This window comes from Neoarius graeffei, chromosome 11, assembly GCF_027579695.1.
Source record: "Neoarius graeffei isolate fNeoGra1 chromosome 11, fNeoGra1.pri, whole genome shotgun sequence".
Taxonomy (NCBI): domain Eukaryota; kingdom Metazoa; phylum Chordata; class Actinopteri; order Siluriformes; family Ariidae; genus Neoarius; species Neoarius graeffei.
Genome location: NC_083579.1, coordinates 74682008 through 74704445, shown reverse-complemented (window position 1 = coordinate 74704445; position 22438 = coordinate 74682008). Strand labels below are relative to the sequence as shown.

Here is a 22438-nt window from a genome sequence, read left to right as displayed (position 1 = left end):
AAATTTTGCTCGTCCGCTGTGTCCTTTTTGCATACGTTTTGTGTCCATCGGCCAGTGGGACCGGGCCTTTAAGTAGCCACGAGCTCAGCTCGGATCATACAGCTGATTCGCGAAAAAAAAAAAAGACTTAAATCATCATGTGAATGGCCCATATGGTAATTTACCCACACCCCCCAGCAGGCTACAGTCCTGACAAAAACGAGACAATTTGCAACAAAAAATTTTGCTTTTCCAACAAAACAATCTATTATCTGAAATACTGATTGCATTCTTCAAGATCTCAACTTGCACATGATGGAAAAAAAACAAAAATCACAAATTTCGATAAAAAAATGCTTCTTTTGCGATTATCTCGGATTCGTTTCGGCCGACATGTGTCCCTGGATTCGGTGAGGGGTCACACATCTTTTTTTTATTATTATTATTATTTTTCAAGAATTATTATTATTATTATTATTATTATGGCATTTTTCACAAATTGCTCCTGTCATTTCGCCGGTTTGTTTACGTCCTAAGCGGAAATGATTTTGTCGGACGTTTTGTATAAAGTTTTTCTTTATCGAATTTGCAAAAAATAACAATAAATATGCTCCGTTTCTCAAACTCCAGTGACTGCAGATAGAATAAAACCGTTATTCCACTCAATCTCGTCGTACACGGATTATATCTGACTCGGCGCTACGTGCGTCATACGACTCGATTTCGTGGAATAACTGTTACCAATAAGCCATGCTAAACAAGTCCATTTAACACCGATATTTAACACATTCCCAGTATACGCCGAAACTCCATTTCAGAGTTTAGTGGGTGACTGGTGAAATTGTTTGGAATATGGTTGCTTGGCTGCTTTGCCTCATTTCTGAGTCATTTTCAGCAGTAAAGTAGAACTAATTGAATAAACCGTGTCCCTCACTGTCTTCTGTAGTGCCCTTGGAGGACCCTCAGCCCTGCATATTCCAGCCTTTCCAAGTGGAGGCTGCCTCATCGACTACGTGCCACAAGTGTGCCAGTTACTCACAAGTAAGGTAAAAAAGCCACGTTCACTAATTTCTGTCTGTGTGGGCAGAGGGATATTGCGCACCGTCGAGTTCAGTATGGTGCAGGTGTGCTGTGGGGTCTAAACTCGTGTGTATGTGTGTATAAGTCAAGTATAGTAAAATAATTATGTGCATAAAGTAGCCTGTTGCTCCTGTGACACTTTCAGTGACTTTGGAACACTCCGATCAATTCCCTCAAAATTCCCTGGTTAATCGTAAAGTTTAAAAAAAAAACATTTCTAAATTCTGTTAGCGTGGCTGAACACGTGGTGTGTGGCATGTGTAGTCTACGTCGGCTGGTCTCCAGCGCCTGGTTCAGAGCCGGGAGGAGATCAGAGCTGACAGGTGGAGATGGAACGGAGAAGCCGTGTTGTGTCAGTGGCCGTAGGGAAAACCTCTGTACTCCCTGCTCTTACACTCTCACACGACAGCATGCATAATCAGCCCTTTCCCTTGTTCCAGTTCGTGTTTGCCAAAGCCACAGGCTCCACTCACCTTAACGAGGGTCAGGGGACAGGTCGGGGAAGAACCGGTTCAAATGTGACAAGGCTGAATAATTACTAAGACCCTGCTGCAGGAACATCCGTGGCCGACAGTCTCAGAAAGGTTAATTGGGCTGCTTTCTGGATTGGAGCGGTGGCTTGGTTCGAATCTTGATGAATGTAATGCTCGTCCGTAACTGAAACAGGCAGTTAGTGCTCTCCTCCAAGCGTGTTCAGCTGCACTGTGGTCGTGTCTGTGTGGAAACAGTGCACTGACTGACTGGCTTTGGCTCTTCTTGGCTATTCTAGAGGACGCAAATACTGTAATGCGGTACGAATCGGCAACAACTCAGTTTGAAGATAATTAAGTTGAAACAAAAAAAAACTGTAAAGAGCAAGGACACTAAATCATAAACTACACGAGCAAGACACTCAATGTGAAAGTAATTACCTCCGTTTGATGAGGTTATGTTTTCGTTTCTGTTTTTGCTTTTCCCAGTGCGAGTCAAGAAGTAGTGAACGGATTTGGATGAAATTTGGAGGAAAGGTGGGCCATGGGCCAAGGAACAATTGATTAGATTTTGATGCAAATACAGAGATATTTATATAAAATATGTAAGTGTGGATCCAGGATATTTATTTATTTATTTATGGCTGTTCCCGACGTAAATCAAAAAGTAGTGAACGAATTTGGATGAAATTTGGAGGAAAGGTGGGCCATGGGCCAAGGAACAATTGATTAGATTTTGATGCAAATACAGAGATATTTATATAAAATATGTAAGTATGGATCCAGGATATTTATTTATTTATTTATTTATTTAGGGCTGTTCCCGACGTAACTCAAAAAGTAGTGAACGAATTTGGATGAAATTTGGAGGAAAGGTGGGCCATGGGCCAAAGAACAATTGATTAGATTTTGATGCAAATACAGAGATATTTATATAAAATATGTAAGTGTGGATCCAGGATATTTATTTATTTATTTAGGGCTGTTCCCGACGTAACTCAAAAAGTAGTGAACGGATTTGGATGAAATTTGGTGGACATTTTTAGTATTATCCCAGGTTCAGGTGAATTGATTTTGATGTTGATAATATGTGGCTTGGCGGAGGTATGAACTCTACCAAGTGCCCTTCTAGTGTTATCCGGTTATTTAGTACAAAAGTCTTTTAGCACAAGTTCTAAAGTCTCTTAGCACAACTCTATGTTCTTTAGCACAACTCTGGATTATGGTCACAATAATCAAAAATAAATAAATACTCATCTTGATATAGGAAGGCATTTATTATGATTGCTTAGCGACTGGAAACCGGAATTTCTGCTGCGCAAGGTTTTTTTTTTTTTATTTTAAAGTTTCATTATTTCACTTTCTTGCATTTAAAAGTCACAGCAGTTATCTAAAATGTAAATAGCTTAATAAAATAATTGAACTAGCTGTACGTAGTTTTCCTTTCTTTCAACCTTTTTTTCTTTTCTAAAAAAAATTAAAATAAAGAACGAACAAAAAGCTTTCCTTAAACTCTTATCTTCTAAATTTCGCTTGACTTTTCATTCTTTATCAAATTAGCAAATAATAAATATGATATAATTTAAGCTTAGCGCTTTAATAAAGACAAAAACCTGGAAGTCGGGTGTAGCGGTGTACTGGGTCAGCGTTCGTGCTGTGTTAAATAATTCAGGCAGGATTGGTGACTAACATTCGGGCTACAACAAACATGGCGGTTTCAAGCAGGGAAATACGATCGCTCGTTTTTTTTATCGGAATCTCGGCAACTTTCCGAAAAAAAATCCATCAAACATCTTTAAACGTGATCAGTAAGTATTCATAATAAAGATTAAGTGTTCTTGGATCTTCTGCTAAAGAACCGTAAACCCTTCTAGTTCAGGATGCGATCTGAAAGGTTTCGTGTGTATCAGATCTGTGATAATCAAATAATAATAATTTAAAAAAAAACCCACACAATCAAACTGATAAAAATTGCCTGATGGTATTATTAATATTTCACCAACTCCCATTGATTTTTTTTTTTGGGGGGGTTAGGGTGCATCAGTTGCCCCCTAAAAATGAAAAGTTCCTCCGATCATGATGCATTTTTGTTTTTATGTTCCTTTTGGTAAGAAAACACACTGGGTGAAATATTTTGACAAAATTCAAAAGTGTAATGGTGGCACCAGGAGCTCAAAGTTATGGAAAAAGCTGCTATTTTATGACTTTTATGACAAAATTTTTCGATCACTTTTCATGAAACATTATGGCACCTTATAGAGTATACCAAATATCTTAGATACACATGTTTAGTACATATTCTAAATATATTATCAAGCACAGTTTGAGTTTTAGCTGTTCAGTGAATCATTGTTCAACTACTTTTAAACAATACAAATGTATTATGAATCACATTAATGCTTCTCAATCCCTTGCAAAGGTTCTTAACATGATCTCTGGGTCACAAGAAATCAATAAATGGAGTCCAACGTTGTGATTCAAACCTTACGCGAAAACATAAAATACGCGTTTTTTGGCAAAAAAAAAAAAAAAAGAACCTCATGGTGCCACCATTAGACTTTTGAATATGGTCAAAACATTTTACAGGATGTCTTTATTGGTGAAAAGGAACACCCACCCAGACAAAAATGCATCAGATTTTATGAAAGTGAGGGCAACTGATGCACCCTACGGGGGATTGTTTTGTTTTTTTAAGCCACGCCCCTAACCGGAACAAATCCGATCAGTTATGTGCCTTTTCCTTAAAAGGCAACCGCCAGAGCATGCATAGTTTTAATAGATAAAGTGAGGTCAAGTGGAAGAAGAGGATGGATTGCCAATGTGTTTGTTATGGCGTTGCTTCACAGTGCTCGAAATATTACAAAGTGCTCCTTTTAGACCAGCCAAGGACGACTCATGTAATATAAAATTGCTGAGAACAGAACTTAGTCTTTTATCAGAGCGGTGAAGTGCATGTACTTGCTGCCTTCGCAGAATATGCGCACGTTCACACACACACACACACACACACACACACACACACACACACACACACACACACACACACACAGGAAGTTGGTTTATGCAATGTAGCATGTTTAACTAGCAGATATTTTGGTGATGACTCGTCTATCCGCCCGCATTCACCTGCCAGTTTTAGGGCTGGGCCTGACCCCCGGCAAAGGGTGTGGAGTGCAGCAATCCATAGTTCCTGCTGTGATTAACTCTTCAGCTGAACAAAAATTCAACCGAGAGAGAGCGAGAGAGCACGGTGTGTGTGTGGCACATTAGCGCTCGCAGAAATGAACACTTTGCAGACACAATTAGGACTTGTTGAGTCATGAAGTGCAACACACGCAGGCCTCAAAAAGTGCAAAAGGTGTCATCTGGCCAGTCTGAATATCTCACAAAGTACTCAAATGTGCTAATGCGGAAAAAGTGCTAATGTGTTTCCAGCGCTAATGGTGTGTCATAATAAGCGAAGTGGCGTTCTCGTCATGCTGCGTTAGCAGGCCGTGTGCCTTCAATTCTGCCTTCTACAGCCTTACAGAGGAAACTCGTTAGCCAAACTGACGGCGTTTAAATGACTTTAGTGCAAGTGTCTGTCATCAGTGTCATGCAGGATCGTCTTGTAAAATCTTTGCATGTTGGAGATGCACTTTGTTTCCTGTGAAACTAAAGATACCTACTTAGCAAGCCCCCGGTTTTCAGTGTAAACCTTTGACGGCGTTTCGTTCAGTCGTCACCGAACAGTAATGTATACGCATTAAGCCTCGGTCACAACCGGCCGTACGTGCTCCTACGGCCGGTCTACGTGCAAAAAACGCAAGAAACACACGGAGGGCGCGCGTGAAACGCACGGAGGGCGCACATGTGACGTGCTGATTTTCGAGCCGTAGACCGGCCGCAGAGGTTCTTTGTCATGTCAAACAAACTCTACGGGCGCTTACGTTTTTTTCAGGTTGCAAGACAAACTTATGGCCAACGTGCGTCTTTCTCCACGAACAAAAAAAACGCAGCGATTTGGGAAACGCCAAAAATCGCACGGCCAAAAAATCGTACGTCCAGTTGTGACCTAGGCTTTAGTCACTCGCAGTAAATCGATGGTCTGATTCTGTCTGCAACCGACGCACAAGTTTTAATGCTTTGTATCGCTCAAAGGGCTAATATAGTTTATCGCGGGTACCACAGGCCACGCTTTCATCTTTGCAGGTTCAGTCATAGCTCTGTAGTGCAATCCAAGTTGTAAGGCCCGTGCTAAACATCATGTCAAGAAGCGAGGGACAGGCTATGAGCGGCGCGCTCCCAGATTTTATACAGAGCTCAGTGGCCACCAGTTCATGTGCAAGCGATATTCCAAAAGCAATCCGGTGACATCCTAGGCTATAAATCTTAAAACGCAATGTGGAATTGATGATATTTTTGTCCAAGTATCTATAAATTCTTCCAACCGACCCGTTCCATTTTCGTATGGTCATTCTGTCGTCATGGACCTGAACCGACCTCGGCAGTCTCGCATACGGCCATGGAGGAAAGAAAAAAAACGAGGCATGTTTTGTTCACATATGACGCGTAGATGAAGAGAAAGTTTTAAATAGGTTTCGAAGGGATCACCAGCACTGAATTTACAGAGGATTTTGTTGCACGGAGAGCTAGCAGGTAGCGGTCACGTGCTTTCAAAATAAAAACAACGAATTGGAGTCTGTGAAAGGTGAGCCAGACCATTTAGTGTGTAACTTCGCCCAGCTCTGAGCTTAAAGCAGATACGCAGAACCTTTATTTTTAGATAAATTTCTGAGTGGATAGTATCTCAATCCTTGACTCTTGTATGCTACATAAATGGGAATAAAAATATATATTTTTGAGAGTTAAAATCGACCGCAAAGTTGTGATTGGAGCTGCCCCGCTGAGCCAGCCCCGAGTGCGTGACGTCACAGCGGGAACCGGTTTTAAGGCCAAGGCCTTTTACAGCTATAGACCAAAGTCATATAAATAAAAATTTATGGTGAAAGTAAGAAATAGCGGGCGGCACGGTGGTGTAGTGGTTAGCGCTGTCGCCTCACAGCAAGAAGGTCCTGGGTTCGAGCCCCGTGGCTGGCGAGGGCCTTTCTGTGCGGAGTTTGCATGTTCTCCCCGTGTCCGCGTGGGTTTCCTCCGGGTGCTCCGGTTTCCCCCACAGTCCAAAGACATGCAGGTTAGGTTAACTGGTGACTCTAAATTGAGCGTAGGTGTGAATGTGAGTGTGAATGGTTGTCTGTGTCTATGTGTCAGCCCTGTGATGACCTGGCGACTTGTCCAGGGTGTACCCCGCCTTTCGCCCATAGTCAGCTGGGATAGGCTCCAGCTTGCCTGCGACCCTGTAGAACAGGATAAAGCGGCTAGAGATAATGAGATGAGATGAGAAGTAAGAAATAGCGTTACCAACTCGCTCAACTAAGACTGATTTGACTTCATTGATTGTGGGTTGACTGTCATTAAAACAGGATGGGTGCTATAACTTATGCAACATACATGTACATGCATGCATTTTCACTGATAAAACGTAAAAGGCTCATTAAATAATCAGATGAACTAAGACAGTCACATTCTGAAGCAAATTAAATCTTATACCGGTAACTTAAACACACAATACAGCTTACATGTATTAATCTAAATGCAGGTAAACAACGTGTGTTGTTGTTTTTGTTGTTTTGTATCCAAATGAGAGTCGCATCTTACCCGTCTGTGTTCTCGCTTCTTGTGGCCGGCTGAGGCAAGAACATCCAGTGGAGAAATCAGATGGCTGCTCCACTCATTCTCTATTTTCTCCATACTGAGTACTCCGCCATTACTGCTCAGCTCAGGTAATTACTAAAAGACGGGACGAGACGTCACCGGTTTTAGCAACAACCGCGGGGAGGTCACTGCCCGAGCGATACGTCCCGTTCCATCCCAGGTTTTAACAACCACCCTCGGCTCACACTCCGGGAGAACTGGTGCAACTGAACTCACTTTCCTTTTCTTATAGTTTTCTTTTCCTTTAATTGTTGGTACTGCACCCTCTTTCAATACGGGCTTATAGCCAACGATCCTCAACAGATCCGAGGTCTCGTACGAGTCTTCAGTAAAATGTGCAGAGCAGAGGAGAGACCACTTCGTAGGCGCCCAATGTGTCCGTGAATTTCTCGCAAAACGCGTCCAAATCTTTGCAGTTTGAACATTCTTGGGCCATGAATGCAACGTAAATCCACCTTCTGTCGTGTTGCTGCACCCGCCAGCAACACATCTACGTGGCATGGCGATAAATTAGCTCAAAATGGAGGATCGGAGTTGCAGTCAGCTCTGTGTTTTAGTCTAGCGGAAATGGCGATGAGACCGATAGCCTTCCTGCGGTGACGTTACGGACATCAAGATCATTCACTCAGACCGCTACCTATATGAATCACTTTAATCGTAAAAATTACAGTATTAGATTTATTGTTAACGCTTAAAACTATTCCTGTGCCATTCTTGAGGTCTCAAGGCGTTTATAAACAAAAAGTGAAGCCATGGCTCTGCGTATCTCCTTTAACTCCATCACTGCATCATTTTGAAAAATGCTAAAAATTGGGTGAGGTGGGGGTGAGATGGGGGTTGGGGTGGAGAGGGGCTGAGATTGGTTTTGGGGTGAGGAGGGGCTGAGATTGGTTTTGGGGTGAGGAGGAGGTGAGACTTGGGGTGGGGTGGAGAGGGGCTGAGATTGGTTTTGGGGTGAGGAGGAGGTGAGATGGGGGGTGGGGTGGAGAGGGGCTGAGATTGGTTTTGGGATGAGGAGGAGGTGAGATGGGGGTTGGGGTGGGGTGGAGAGGGGCTGAGATTGGTTTTGGGGTGAGGAGGGGCTGAGATTGGTTTTGGGGTGAGGAGGAGGTGAGATGGGGGTTGGGGTGGAGAGGGGCTGAGATTGGTTTTGGGGTGGGGAGGGGCTGAGATTGTTTTTGGGGTGATGAGGAGGTGAGATGGGGGTTGGGGTGGGGAGGGGCTGAGATTGGTTTTGGGGTGGAGAGGGGCTGAGATTGTTTTTGGGGTGATGAGGAGGTGAGATGGGGGTTGGGGTGGAGAGGGGCTGAGATTGGTTTTGGGGTGAGGAGGAGGTGAGATGGGGGTTGGGGTGGGGTGGAGAGGGGCTGAGATTGGTTTTGGGGTGAGGAGGAGGTGAGATGGGGGTTGGGGTGGGGTGGAGAGGGGCTGAGATTGGTTTTGGGGTGAGGAGGGGCTGAGATTGGTTTTGGGGTGAGGAGGAGGTGAGATGGGGGTTGGGGTGGGGTGGAGAGGGGCTGAGATTGTTTTTGGGGTGAGGAGGGGCTGAGATGGGGGTTGGGGTGGAGAGGGGCTGAGATTGGTTTTGGGGTGAGGAGGGGCTGAGATGGGGGTTGGGGTGGAGAGGGGCTGAGATTGTTTTTGGGGTGAGGAGGGGCTGAGATGGGGGTTGGGGTGGAGAGGGGCTGAGATTGTTTTTGGGATGAGGAGGGGCTGAGATGGGGGTTGGGGTGGAGAGGGGCTGAGATTGTTTTTGGGGTGAGGAGGGGCTGAGATGGGGGTTGGGGTGGAGAGGGGCTGAGATTGTTTTTGGGGTGAGGAGGGGCTGAGATGGGGGGTGGGGAGGGAGGGTGTGGATATGTCAGGGAGGTGTTGCTCAGTCAGCGTATTTGAAAATGAGCACGGTTTCACAGACTTGAGGGCGGGGACTGGGGCACAGCATGGCTTTTGTTGGTGCCCACCTCTGATTAGAGGGCTTTAACTTTTTTGGATTATGAAACTTTTATGACATAGAAAATTACCAAACAATTGACTCTACGTCAGCATCGGCCTTGCAAGGTTCAGGATAATTTTAAGATGGTGTTTTGAGTCATTTTTAACCCATAAAATGCCAATTTTTATAAAAACGGTAATTGTTAATATTAAAACCAGGATTTCATTACAGTCCGGTCATTTCATGTAGCTTGCAGTGCAAAAAAAAATTTAATTTAAAAAAAAAAAAACACGTTTAAGAGCTTGCAGAGGTCCAGATAAATGATGAGCATGACTGAATGACGGAAGCAGTTTCCTCTTATTGCTCAACCGTTTAGTGATTAGTTTTTGGCTATAAATAAGACACATCAACTTACAGCGATTGTTTATTTTCTTTTACGCTGGTGCTTCATGTTCCCACCTTTCCTTTGACTGGCACCGTGATGCACCCGTTTTGAACTTTGACCTGGAGAATAAACACTTACTGCTCTGTCCATCCAGTCATCTTTAACAATTCTGTTTTAGTCATAAAGGGTTTTTTGTTGTTGTTGGTTTGTTTTTTGTATTTTTTGTACAACAAAAGTCACGTTGTCAGGTCCCTACGCAGACCAGAGATGGTTAATGAAACTAAAAATAAAGAAATCAATAAGAGTCTGTGAAAACGCTTTCCTTTCTCAGTGAGCTGCTTTTTGGTAAATAATTGACCTAAATGCACATCATTGGCCATCACTGAGGATCTGCTGCAAGAGCTGAGCTGATTCCTTCTTTAAAAAATAAAAAACCTGAAGTCGGTACGTTTCCGCTGCAGTGTTTTTTAAATTCTCGGCTGAAATACTTTCCCAGATCCATATCCGGATCGCGGGCCGTCAGAGAATAACGTCCGATTTAGACAGACGAGTAAACGGATATTGATTCGCGCCACTAAAGCGATAAAATGACTCGATTTGAAAGTAAGAGGGATTTGTACTGATTTGCTTACGCTGAACCTGAGAACTTTTATACTGTACATTTTTTTCTACATTTTCAATCATGGTGATGTGCAGATGCAGATGTGCATTGATTGTGTGCTTGAGGAAACACCAGCGCCTTGTTACTGGCGTGTCATGAACACTAGCTGCGAGTCTGTTCATTAGCAGGCCGTGCTGTACTGTCGACCCCCAACACGCTCCGTGTCTACTTGTCATCCATATCCAGCTTCACTTATTAGGTTTCTCCCCCCATAACCCCATGCCTTCTTCCTCACACCTCCTTTTTTCTACTTGAACTCAGGTGCAGTATGTAATCCAGGGCTATCACAAGAGGAGAGAATACATCGCTGCATTTCTTAGTCATTTCGGAATGTGAGTTGTTTGTTTTTTTTGGTTTTTTTCCATATTGTATGTAATTTGATGCTTCGTGGATTTATTTTGCTGCTGGAGTGAATAGCTCGTCTCTGCCTGTTGTTCCTGTACAGGGGGGTTGTTGAGTACGATGCTGTGGGCTTCACCAAGCTCACCCTTCTGCTGATGTGGAAAGACTTCTGCTTCCTGGTGCACGGTGAGCTGATGATGATAATCATATTCACTGCTTCTCAAAGCAGTTAAACATCATCACTTCTCATATAGCCCTGAAAAAGTACAGCATGGTACTGATCCAAATTCAGAATGGTCCATATACTGGGTAAGTGTGTTTCCGATTGCATAATGAAAAGAGAAGGCTCTCTCTCTGAGCTCTGAGAGTGACCATCATTTCCCAAACGGTGCTAGTGTTAACCGTCAACAGTAACAGGAGAAGACAAGCTTCAAGGTCTGGTTTATTATTTACGTTGCTTTCGGTTTTATACAAAGAGGAATTAACGGCTTTGAGCTCAGCCACAGACGCTCCGTAGTCTGTTTATGCTTGTTTTGGTTTTTTTGACCATTTATGTACACTTTTCTGGCCATAACCTTCAGAATGTTGAAGGTTGCAATCTGATTGGCTGACAGCACTTCCGTGTGTGTGTGTGTGTGTGTCTCAATAATTTTTTGGATGTGATATAATCCAGACTGTAAAATGGTTCGAATTTTGTATGAAGCATTACGGAAGCGGGCGGCACAGTGGTGTAGTGGTTAGCGCTGTCGCCTCACAGCAAGAAGGTCCGGGTTCGAGCCCCGTGGCCTGCGAGGGCCTTTTTGTGTGGAGTTTGCATGTTCTCCCCGTGTCCGCGTGGGTTTCCTCCGGGTGCTGCGGTTTCCCCCACAGTCCAAAGACATGCAGGTTAGGTTAACTGGTGACTCTAAATTGAGCGTAGGTGTGAATGTGAGTGTGAATGGTTGTCTGTGTCTGTGTATCAGCCCTGTGATGACCTGGCGACTTGTCCAGGGTGTACCCCGCCTTTCGGCCGTAGTCAGCTGGGATAGGCTCCAGCTTGCCTGCGACCCTGTAGAACAAGATAAAGCGGCTAGAGATGATGAGATGAGATGAGATTACGTAAGCCACAAGAGGCCCTTCATATAATCTTTTTTTATTCACCTTGTTATCCTGAGATAACGACATAATTAATTCAGGATCTCGAGAAAACAACACAACTAATTTGAGATCTCGAGAAAACAAAACCGTTATTCCGAGATAACGACATAATTAATTCAGGATCTCGAGAAAACAACACAACTAATTTGAGATCTCGAGAAAACAAAACCGTTATCCCGAGATAACGACATAATTAATTCAGGATCTCGAGAAAACAACACAACTAATTTGAGATCTCGAGAAAACAAAACCGTTATCCCGAGATAACGACATAATTAATTCAGGATCTCGAGAAAACAACACAACTAATTCGAGATCTCGAGAAAACAAAACCATTATTCTGAGATAACGACATAATTAATTCAGGATCTCGAGAAAACAACACAACTAATTCGAGATCTCGAGAAAACAAAACCGTTATCCCGAGATAATGACATAATTAATTCAGGATCTTGAGAAAACAACACAACTAATTCGAGATCTCGAGAAAAACAAAACGTTATTCTGAGATAACGACATAATTAATTCAGGATCTCGAGAAAACACAGCAATTATTTCATGATCTCAGCTGGATCACTGTATCTCCGCCGGTAGAGACGAAGCCGGGCCAGTCTTCTGCGGAGGTGCCGCGGACTAATTTTGAAGTTATCCCTTATTAAAAGACTTAATGCAATCTCTCCCTGTGTCAACCCCTGATCAAAATATTGCCTTATTAGGTGATCGATTATTCCAGACATTCTAATGACCAAAGTTGCGTCTATACAGAATGAGAAATAGCCCCAAAGTCAGCATATCACAAGTCTCTTGGCGCACCTGAATGAACCATTTCTCAGCTGTTTACTCGAGATCATGAAATAATTGTTTTGTTTTCTCGAGATCTCGGGATAACGGTTTTGTTTTCTCGAGATCTCGAATTAGTTGTGTTGTTTTCTCGAGATCCTGAATTAATTATGTCGTTATCTCAGGATAACAAGGTGAATAAAAAAAGGATTATATGAAGGGCCTCTCGCGGCTTCCGTAAAGCATGTAGTGAAGAGTAAACAAGATAACCTTGTCTGCGCTTACGAACGTCAGTCAAACTACCATAGTCTGTGAAAGTAAGCGGCACGGCGGTGTAGTGGTTAACGCTGTCGCCTCACAGCAAGAAGGTTTGAGCCTCATGGCCAGCGGGGGCCTTTCTGTTTGGAGTTTGCATGTTCTCCCCATGTCTGCATGAGCTTATATATTTATTCTATCCACAGTCACTGGATATGAGCAATCGCACGGTCTGATTGGCTACTCTACTACTAGGATATCAGCTCATATACCGTGAGTAGAGAAAAACAAAATGGCGGCGCGTGTTGCTGAACCAACCGAGGACGAAATAAAAACTCGACTCGAAAACAAAACCCTAAAAAATACACAAAAAAACCCCCAACAAAATATGGAATGAAAGTATTTGATGGTAAGAACATATGTTTTTATTTTTCAAGATTATTATTGTAGCATTTTTCACAAATTGTTCCTGTCATTTCGCCGGTTTGTTTACATTCTAAGCGGAAATTATTTTGTTAGGCATTTTGTATGAAGTTTTAATTTATCGAATTTGCAGAAAATAAAAATGCTCTGTTTGTCAAAATCCAGTGAATGTGGATAGAATAAAACAGTTATTCCACTCAATCTCGTCGTACATGGATTATAGACAACTCATTGCGTATCAGCTCATGTACGACTCGATTTCGTGGAATAGCTGTTAAAAATAAATAAATATATCTGTGGCAAAGCTAAATCATTTAAAAAAAAATAAATGTAAAAACAAGCAGTTTTTGGCCTCATTTGACTCTTTGGCTTGAGAGACTATAAAGCAGTCAGAAGTACAGGTTTTCCATTTTATTTGATGGGAACGTTATCAGACGATGTTATTTAAAAGGGAACTGGAGGCAAATTTTTTTATTATCAAAATTCCATTTCTCATTTTATTAAATATCGGAATGCATTTTTGATCGCTATTTTGTCGCTGCTATAGCAAGTTCTGAGTGTTTGAAATATGCTCTGTAATATATCAGTCCGTATGTCAAAGCAATGGGCGTAAACGAGATTCGTTGAGACCTGTGCGAGACATCGTAGGACGGAAGTAAAACGTACAGCGGAAATCAAAGCGACCGACATCTGCCAACGTCATCAAAAGACGCGCACGCCCTCTTTCGAATCCTGATGTGATCAAGCCGGAAGTTTTGTTTGTTTTGGTAGCAATCAGGAAAGTTTGAAAAAAGTCGGCAGTAATTGTCATTTAAACTCGTTTTTGTGCAATACTTCGTTTGGAAAACAGTTTTCAAAATGGCGGCACTGACACCTGGCTGACGCTTCACGTTTCGAAGTCTCGCACAAGTCTCGTGAAGATCGCGCGGATAAGCGACGCCTGCCGTGGACCGAACGAACTAAATTCAACACGGCTAAAAACCGAACAGGCCGATAAGTATAATATTTAATTGCAATTAGTTGCCGATACGAGTCACGATATAAGGTTACTAAAACCGAAAACGTAATTGAATAAGACGTTAATTAAGAAATAAAGCAAGTTTAAAAATGACTTCAGTTCTGCTTTAAGATTGATGTAGTATTAGGGCAACCATGGCCTAAAGGTTAGAGAAGCAGCCTTGGGCCCAAAGGGTTGCTGGTTTGATTCCGTGGACTGGCAGGAAACTCCATGGCTGAAGTGCCCTAGTGCCAACTGAACAGGTACAATATTCTGTTGACGTATCAAGACTCAATCAGCCAAGGAAACAAACCAACCATACAAAGTATAACTAAATCGAGAACTCAAAATGGCTCACCCCAGGCTCGACAGAACACAGCCTGGGTTGGTCAAGACCGATACGCAGTTACACAGTGGGCAGGGAAGAAGGGGAGAGATGCAACCTGAAGAGATGTGATATGTAATATATGGTTCAGTAGAAAAAAACAGGGTAGTGTTTGTTTGTTACCTCGCCCGGGACGGAGTCCACCAGAGGGCGAGGTTTCGATTTCGGTGGGGTTTCATTGTTTGTTTGGTGGGTTTTTTTTGTTAGCAACATTATGGGAAACCGGCTGGACCAATCTTCATGAAACTTTCAGGATAGATGGGCACTGGTCTCAAATACTGTAGAACCTCCAACATTTTGAAGGTAGGTCATTTGGTCAAGCTCACCAAAAAGGTCAAAATCATTTTTGGTGCAAATGGTGTCCCAAATCACTCCCTACTCACTACATAGTGGACTATATCGTCAGGTCGCCATTTTGTAGTGCTGTCCGAATGTATAATGAGCATTATTGCATCACAAAAAGTAGTGCCGCAGCAAAGAAGAAAAAAAAAGGCCGCGGCAAAGAAGTAATTTTATCATTTAATCAATGAGCTCATTATATAGTCCTCTATATAGTAATTCCCCATATAGTGAGTAGGGCGTAGTGAACGAGTGAGTGATTTAGGACACAGCATTCGGAACCAATCAGCACTTATCCTGATCAAGTTCGATTACCCGTTCTATTTCCTGATAAACTTTCAGAACTAATCAGAACCAGAAACGCAATAAGAGAAACCTCATTATAACTTCGTAGTATCGGAAGATAATCAGCAGATAAAAAGATAAACGAAATTCACCTCGTGGTTCACCAAGGCTACTGATTTTCGATATCAAGTACCGGTAAATGGTGTTTTATTTTAAGAAAATTGACCTTTCGATTATCGCAGCTTTTGTTTGGTCCTCCTGAAAAGTCAAATAAAAAGTTTTGCAAGTTGTTTTAGCTTTTTGGCAGATATTTACACTACGTTGACACTGCAAGGCTTAATGCTCAATTCCGATTTTTTTGTGAAATCCGATTTTTTTGTGAGGTCGTTCACATTAACAAATATATGCGACTTGTATGTGATCCTCAGTATGAACGAAAAGCGACCTAAAAGTGTTCCGCATGCGCATTGCAGGATACGACGACGTCACACACAGTGAGCATGGCCAGTGTTTACGGAAGTAACCTAAAGTTTCCTGTGTATGACAGTAGCCAGCATGGAGTACCTGGCGATGATGCAGTTGTTGTTGCGACGGAGCCAGAACATGCACAATAGCCTGATGTTAAGGAGGAGGTTGAGAAGGAAGAGGGCAAGGGTTTTGGCTCAGGCGTTCTGCGGGGTAGTGACTGCAACCTCCGTTCAAAGGAACATCAAAGCCATGTTGTTGTAACTTTTTTTGAGAGACCCGCCGCCTACTTCAGCGCAGAATAGCGACGTTTGCGGCTTGTTGATGACGTGTAAGTCGGATGAATGCGACCTGGCGGTTCAGACTGAAGTCGCATATGAAAAGAGCGGATAGGAATCGGAATTAGGACCACATATCTAAACGGCCTGGGTCGGATTTGAAAAAATCGGATCTGTGTCGTTCATATTGTCAATAAAAGATCGGATACAGGTCATATATGGGCGAAAAAATCGGATTTGAGTCACTTCAGCCTGCAGTGTGAACGTAGTGTTAGAGTCTTTCCCGGTACACTGCACTTATGAAACAAAATGTTCTCATTAGTATTAGGCTACGTTCACACTGCAGGCTGAAGTGACTCAAATCCGATCTTTTCGCCCATATGTGACCTGTATCTGATCTTTTATTGACAATATGAACGACACAGATCCGATTTTTTCAAATCCGACCCAGGCCGTTTGGATATGTGGTCCTAATTCCGATCCCTATCCGCTCTTTTCATATGCGACTTCAGTCTGAACCGCCAGGTCGCATTCATCCGACTTACACGTCATCAACAAGCCACAAACGTCACTATTCTGCGCTGAAGTAGGCGGCGGGTCTCTCAAAAAAAGTTACAACAACATGGCGCATAATCACGGGCACAGATAGGGGGTGGGACTCGTCCCACCCAGATTTAAATTCACCTCGTTCGGTCCCCCCCCCCACTTATAGGGAGGAAAAAACGTCTATGCTGTCTTTCTTTGCATAAGGCAAACCTCACGGAAAAATCAAAAGACTAATTACCATTCGGTTTATTGAGGTGCACAGCAGTACATACATAGTTGCAACAACTCACATAAAACAAAGACTGATATTCAGTTGGTTGAGCTGCGCAGACTGCACAGGTTGTGAGCTCGAGCTTGGTTGCTATGGTAACCCACAACAAGTTTGACAGGCATATCGGGGTTGGGGTTGGTTTGCTGGCAGCTTTGTCCCCCCCCCCCCCAGTTTTTTGTCCCCCCCAGTTCAAAAAACGTATCTGCGCCCCTGCGCATGACATCAATGCGAGGGACGCTTCGGGCTGTGAAGGTTCTGAATCTTCTCAATGGAAGGACGCAGAGGTTAGGGAGCTGATTTCCATTTGGGGGGATGCAGCTATTCAAGCTAGATTGGATGGGTCATACCGCAACCGGGCGGTTTTACTTCCGTAAACACTGGCCATGCTCACTGCGTGTGACATCGTCGTATCCTGCAATGCGCATGCGGAACACTTTTAGGTCGCTTTTCGTTCATACTGAGGATCACATACAAGTCGCATATATTTGTTAATGTGAACGACCTCACAAAAAAATCGGATTTCACAAAAAAATCGGAATTGAGCATTAAACCTTGCAGTGTGAACGTAGCGTTAGTGACCTTGAAAGAACAGACTTGTGAGATTGAATCAGTTGTGTTAAAACTAAAATAAGTGCTACCGGGCGAGGTTTGGTTTGCCTGGCAACACTTGTTTTGTTTTGTTTTTCTTTCCAAAACGGTAGTCAGTGTTTTTCTAAGCTATAGAACATGTGTCCTATATGTAAGCGGGTCAGTGAAAACAGGATGCAGTGTTTGTCATCACACCATTCTGTTCACTGTATGGCTCTAACGTTGGATCTGTGACGAATGCACTTTCTCTCCGCTCTGTTCTCGCTACAGTGGACCTGCCTCTGTATTTCCCACGAGACCAGCCCACTCTGACCTTTCAGTCCATCTACCACTTCAGCAGCAGCGGGCAGCTCTACTCGCAGGTGCAGAAGTCGTACCCGTACAGTCCACGCTGGGACGGTAACGAGATGGCCAAGAGAGCGAAGTACGTCCGTCAGGATGAATCTTAACACTTTATCACATTAGCTTTATATTTGCAACAGCAGCAACCAGGGGTTACGGTGTCCTTTAGCGTGTGTTTGTTGTTCGGGATCATTTCCCTGTCGACATGTTCTGAGTTTCATATTCTGCTTCAGTAATCCTTTTTACGGTATCAGGTCAGGAATTTTGGCAATGCAATCTGGGGAAAAAAAAAAGTCTGAAATGCAGACTCCTTCAGTACTCCTGAAGATCTGCTACTTGAATCATGTCTGTACATTCTGCTTTTTCTCATATGAGGAAGTTATGTAAACCACAGGCGTGTGTGCAGTAAAACGGATTACCCTCACCTTTGGCCTGTGTGCATAGCCACACCTTAGTGCTGAGTAATGCGATAATGCTGACGATAATGAATTTCCAATGTTTGCCTGCTGGTTTCCATAATAGTGTAGAGAGTCCATATCTTATCTTACTCTCTGTGGCATTATTGTCCCTCTCACCCTTTCCTCAGAGGTCCTTAAGAAACCTGTAGCAAGCAATGTGTAGGTCTCTTCTTTTTTTTTTCTTCTCTCTTTCCCTTTTACATTATCACAGCAATATTAGACGACGCATTCAAAACTGTCGACTCTATTTTAATCGCTATTCAGACATCCGACCGTTTTGCGTCATAAAATGTTTGAAATGAAAGATTGCCATTAGCTTGCTTTTACTGCTTTTTGATTGTTGTGCAGGGGCAGCAAAATAACTTGCATTGCATAAGCAGTGAAACACAACAGGGTGTGGCGTTTTAGGAAACTAATCAGCTATGGTAGCCTCACATCAACTAAAGGTGTTGTTACCACCCTAAAGTTGCTTATTTTCCAACATGAGCACTAACTGTTTTATTCCTTTCATACCACAGGATTTCAGTATTACACTTTCTGTTTATGAATTAGCAACATGTGGTACTTTTTATCCATTCATAGCGACAGTGTCTTACAAAAGTATTCACCCCCCTTGGTGTTTGTCCTGTTTTGTCGCATTATAAGATGGAACTAAAATGGATTTTTGGAGGGTTGGCACCATTTGATTTTGATTTACACAACATGCCGACCACTTTAAAAGCGCAAATTGTTGTTTTATTGCGACACGAACAATAGTTAAGGTGAAAAAAAAACAGAAATCTGGAGTGTGCATAGGTATTCACCCCCTTTCATATGAAACCCCTAAATAAGAGCTGGTCCAACCAATTCACTTCATAATTAGTTGATTAAGATCCACCTGTGTGCAATCAAAGTGTCACATGATGTCTGTATAAATCAACCTGTTCTGGAAGGACCCTGACTCTGCAACACGACTAAGCGAGCAACATGAAAACCAAGGAGCCTCCAAACAAGTCAAAGTTGTGGAGAAGTATAGATCAGGGTTGGGTTATAAAAAATATCCCAAACTTTGAATATCCCACAGAGCTCCATTAAACCCATTATAGCAAAATGGACAGATTATGGCACCAATACAAACCTGACAAGAGAAGGCCCCGCCTACCAAAACTCACAGACCGGGCAAGGAGGGCATTAATCAGAGATGCAACAAAGACACCAAAGGTAACACTGAAGGAGCTGCAAAGATCCACAGTGGAGATGGGAGTATCTGTCCATAGGACCACTTTAAGCCGTACACTCCACAGAGTGGGTGGGGCTTTATGGAAGAGTGGCCAGAAAAAAGCCATTGCTTAAGAAATCACACTTGGAGTTTGCCCAACAGCATGTGGCAGACTCCCCAAACACATGGAAGAAGATTCTCTGGTCAAATGAGACTAAAATTGAACTTTTTGGCCATCATGTGTGGCGCAAACCCAACACCCTGAGAACACCATTCCGACAGTGAAGCATGGTGGTGGCAGCATCATGCTGTGGGGATGTTTTTCATCTGCAGGGACAGGAAAGCTGGTCAGGACTGAAGGAAAGATGGATGGCACTAAATACAGGGCAGTTCTGGAGGAAAACCTGTTTGAGTCAGCCAGAGGTTTGAGACTGGGACGAAGGTTCATGTTCCAGCAGGACAATGACCCTAAACATACTGCTAAAGCTACACTGGAGTGGTTTAAAGGGAAACCTTTAAATGTCTTGGAATGGCCTAATCAAAGCCCAGACCTCAATCCAATTGAGAATCTGTGGCATAACTTGAAGATTGCTGTACACCAATGCAGCCCATCTAACTTGAAGGAGTTGGAGCAGTTTTGCCTTGAGGAATGGGCAAAAATCCCAGTGGCTAGATGTGCTAAGCTAATAGAGACATACAGACAGCTGGAATTGCAGCAAAAGGTGGCTCTACAAAGTATTGACTTTTTTGGGGGGGGGTGAATACCTATGCACACTCCAGATTTCTGTTTTTTCATCTTAATTATTGTTTGTCACAATAAAACAACAATTTTCACCTTTAAAGTGGTCGGCATGTTGTGTAAATCAAATGGTGCTAACCCTCCAAAAATCCATTTTAATTCCAGCTTGTAATGCGACAAAACAGGACAAACACCAAGGGGGATGAATACTTTTGCAAGACACTGTACAGTACATTCATATCTGCGAAAGTTGCATTACAGCTGCAGTAAACAGTCATTCCGTCACCAGCCTTTCGTTTTTTTTAAAAATATCTTGTGAAGTTATAAGACAAAATAATTAGTCTTGGGTTCTTACTGAGAAACTGGAACGTGCTCCACTGGCACTGGAGACTCCTTCCATAAACGTTAAATAAATGTGTGTTATTGGGGATGGCACGGTGGTGTAGTGGTTAGCACTGTCACCTCACAGCAAGAAGGTTCTGGGTTCAAGCCCAGTGGCCGGCGAGGGCCTTTCTGTGCGGAGTTTGCATGTTCTCCCCGTGTCCGCGTGGGTTTCCTCCGGGTGCTCCGGTTTCCCCCACAGTCCAAAGACATGCAGGTTAGGTTAACATGGGGCAGCCTTGGCCTGAGTTTGGGCTGAAGTGCCCTTGAGCAACCCACAACTGCTTCCTGCCCACTGCTCTGGGTATGCGTGGGTGCGCTCATTGCTCACTCTTATTGCTCATTATTATTAGAAACAATAACGTGTTAGGACGAGTGCATTAATATAAACCTGTTATTTCCTGTACAGCCAGAATTACTATCAGAACTACTTTGATAGAAAAGTCTAGAAAAAAAATCAATACTATCTATCAGCTGGATTTGAGAATTTGACATTGTTGTGGCCTAACAGATTTTATTCTCTCCACATTCACTGGATATGAGCAATCGTGCGCTCTGATTGGCTACTACTAGGATATTAGCTTATATACTGTGAGTGAGAAAAACAAAATGGCGGAGCGTGTTGCTGAAGCAAATGAGGACGAAATAAAAACTCTACCCGAAAACAAAACCCCAAAAAACAAAATATGGAATGAAAGTATTCGATGCTAAGAACGTATCTTTTTTTTTTTTTCAAGAATTATTATTATCGTATCTTTCATAAATTGTTCCTGTCATTTCGCCGGTTTGTTTAGATTCTAAGCAGAAATGATTTTGTCGGACGTTTTGTATAAAGTTTTTATTTATCGAATTTGCAGAAAATAAAAATGCTCCGTTTCTCAAAAATCCAGTGAATGTGGAGAGAATAAAACAGTTATTCCACTCAATCTGGTCATACAGAGATTATAGCCGATATATATTTTGTAGTTGAATTACAGTATAATAGCAAACTGGTTGAGTTAAAAGCAACACAAGTTGAGTTAGACATGCTAACACATGACACGTTTTAAGATATAATTAGTAATTATTAAAGAAAATTTAGGAAATTAGGGTTTTGGGTTTTTTTTGCATTTATATTATATGTTCTTATATTCTAAACAGTCCAATTGAGTTTCCTTTTTTTATCTCTCTCGCTGTGTGTGTGTGTGTGTGTGTGTGTGTGTGTGTGTGTGTGTGTGTGTGTGTGTGCGCATGTACACACTCCTCCCTCTTGTCCTCTCTTCCTCTAGGGCGTACTTCAAGAGCTTTATCCCTCAGTTTCAGGAGGGAGCGTTTGCCAACGGAAAGCTGTAAACGTAGAAAACCAGCGAGGTGGGACGGGGATCACGGCCGGTCTGAAGAGAAATCAAAATGAATACCCGAGCTGAAGAGATAACACGATATATTATTCTTCACGTCGGCGAATCTTTACCCAGAAACGCACTCGAGCAAGATGCCACCATGTACAGACTGAAAAATATTTACTGTTCTGCACTGGAGAACGTCTAAACAGAACTGTTTAGTGAACACATTCGTTTCGGTGAACTCTGAAGAAAATGTACGTGTCAACAATGCACCATGTGTCCCAATAGTTTTTATGTGGGTTTGGGGTTTTTTTTTTTTCTTCCCCATGTTTTGTTTTTGTTCCATGCGTTTTCTCCTGACATGAAAAAGCCACAATAAATCAATTTTCTTGATTTTGAGTTCCACGTTTGTTTTTGTTTTTTTTATTGATTTAACCAGGTAAGACACTAAAAACAATTTCTTTTTCAGAATGACAGCCTGAACTCAGCCTTACACAAAATAAAAATGCAGTCTTAGTCTTAAAACCTCTTTGTTTGTTTTTTTAATAATGTAATGGCCTGACCTGTGCCAGGTCCTAACAGCTCCATGTTCCTGAATCCCAAATTACAGCAGCAATTTTCTGTAATGAGTAGTGAGTGTAACTC

At 42.6% G+C, this 22438-nt stretch overlaps 1 protein-coding gene across 4 annotated transcripts in view; it reads left to right on the top strand.

Moving 5' to 3' along the window:
- Nucleotides 1-22196, top strand: part of babam2 (BRISC and BRCA1 A complex member 2) — a 283886-nt gene extending 261690 nt beyond the window's left edge. For 3 of the 4 annotated variants that reach the window (XM_060934723.1, XM_060934720.1, XM_060934721.1), the window contains 5 exons: nucleotides 926-1025; nucleotides 10524-10594; nucleotides 10708-10790; nucleotides 17624-17777; nucleotides 21740-22196. In XM_060934723.1, coding sequence (XP_060790706.1) covers nucleotides 926-1025; nucleotides 10524-10594; nucleotides 10708-10790; nucleotides 17624-17777; nucleotides 21740-21803 — 472 coding nt within the window. In that variant the 3' untranslated portion in view covers nucleotides 21804-22196. The remainder of the gene's footprint in view (nucleotides 1-925; nucleotides 1026-10523; nucleotides 10595-10707; nucleotides 10791-17623; nucleotides 17778-21739) is intronic. The other variant, XM_060934722.1, reaches the window with a different exon arrangement.
- Nucleotides 22197-22438: the final 242 nt, after the last annotated feature.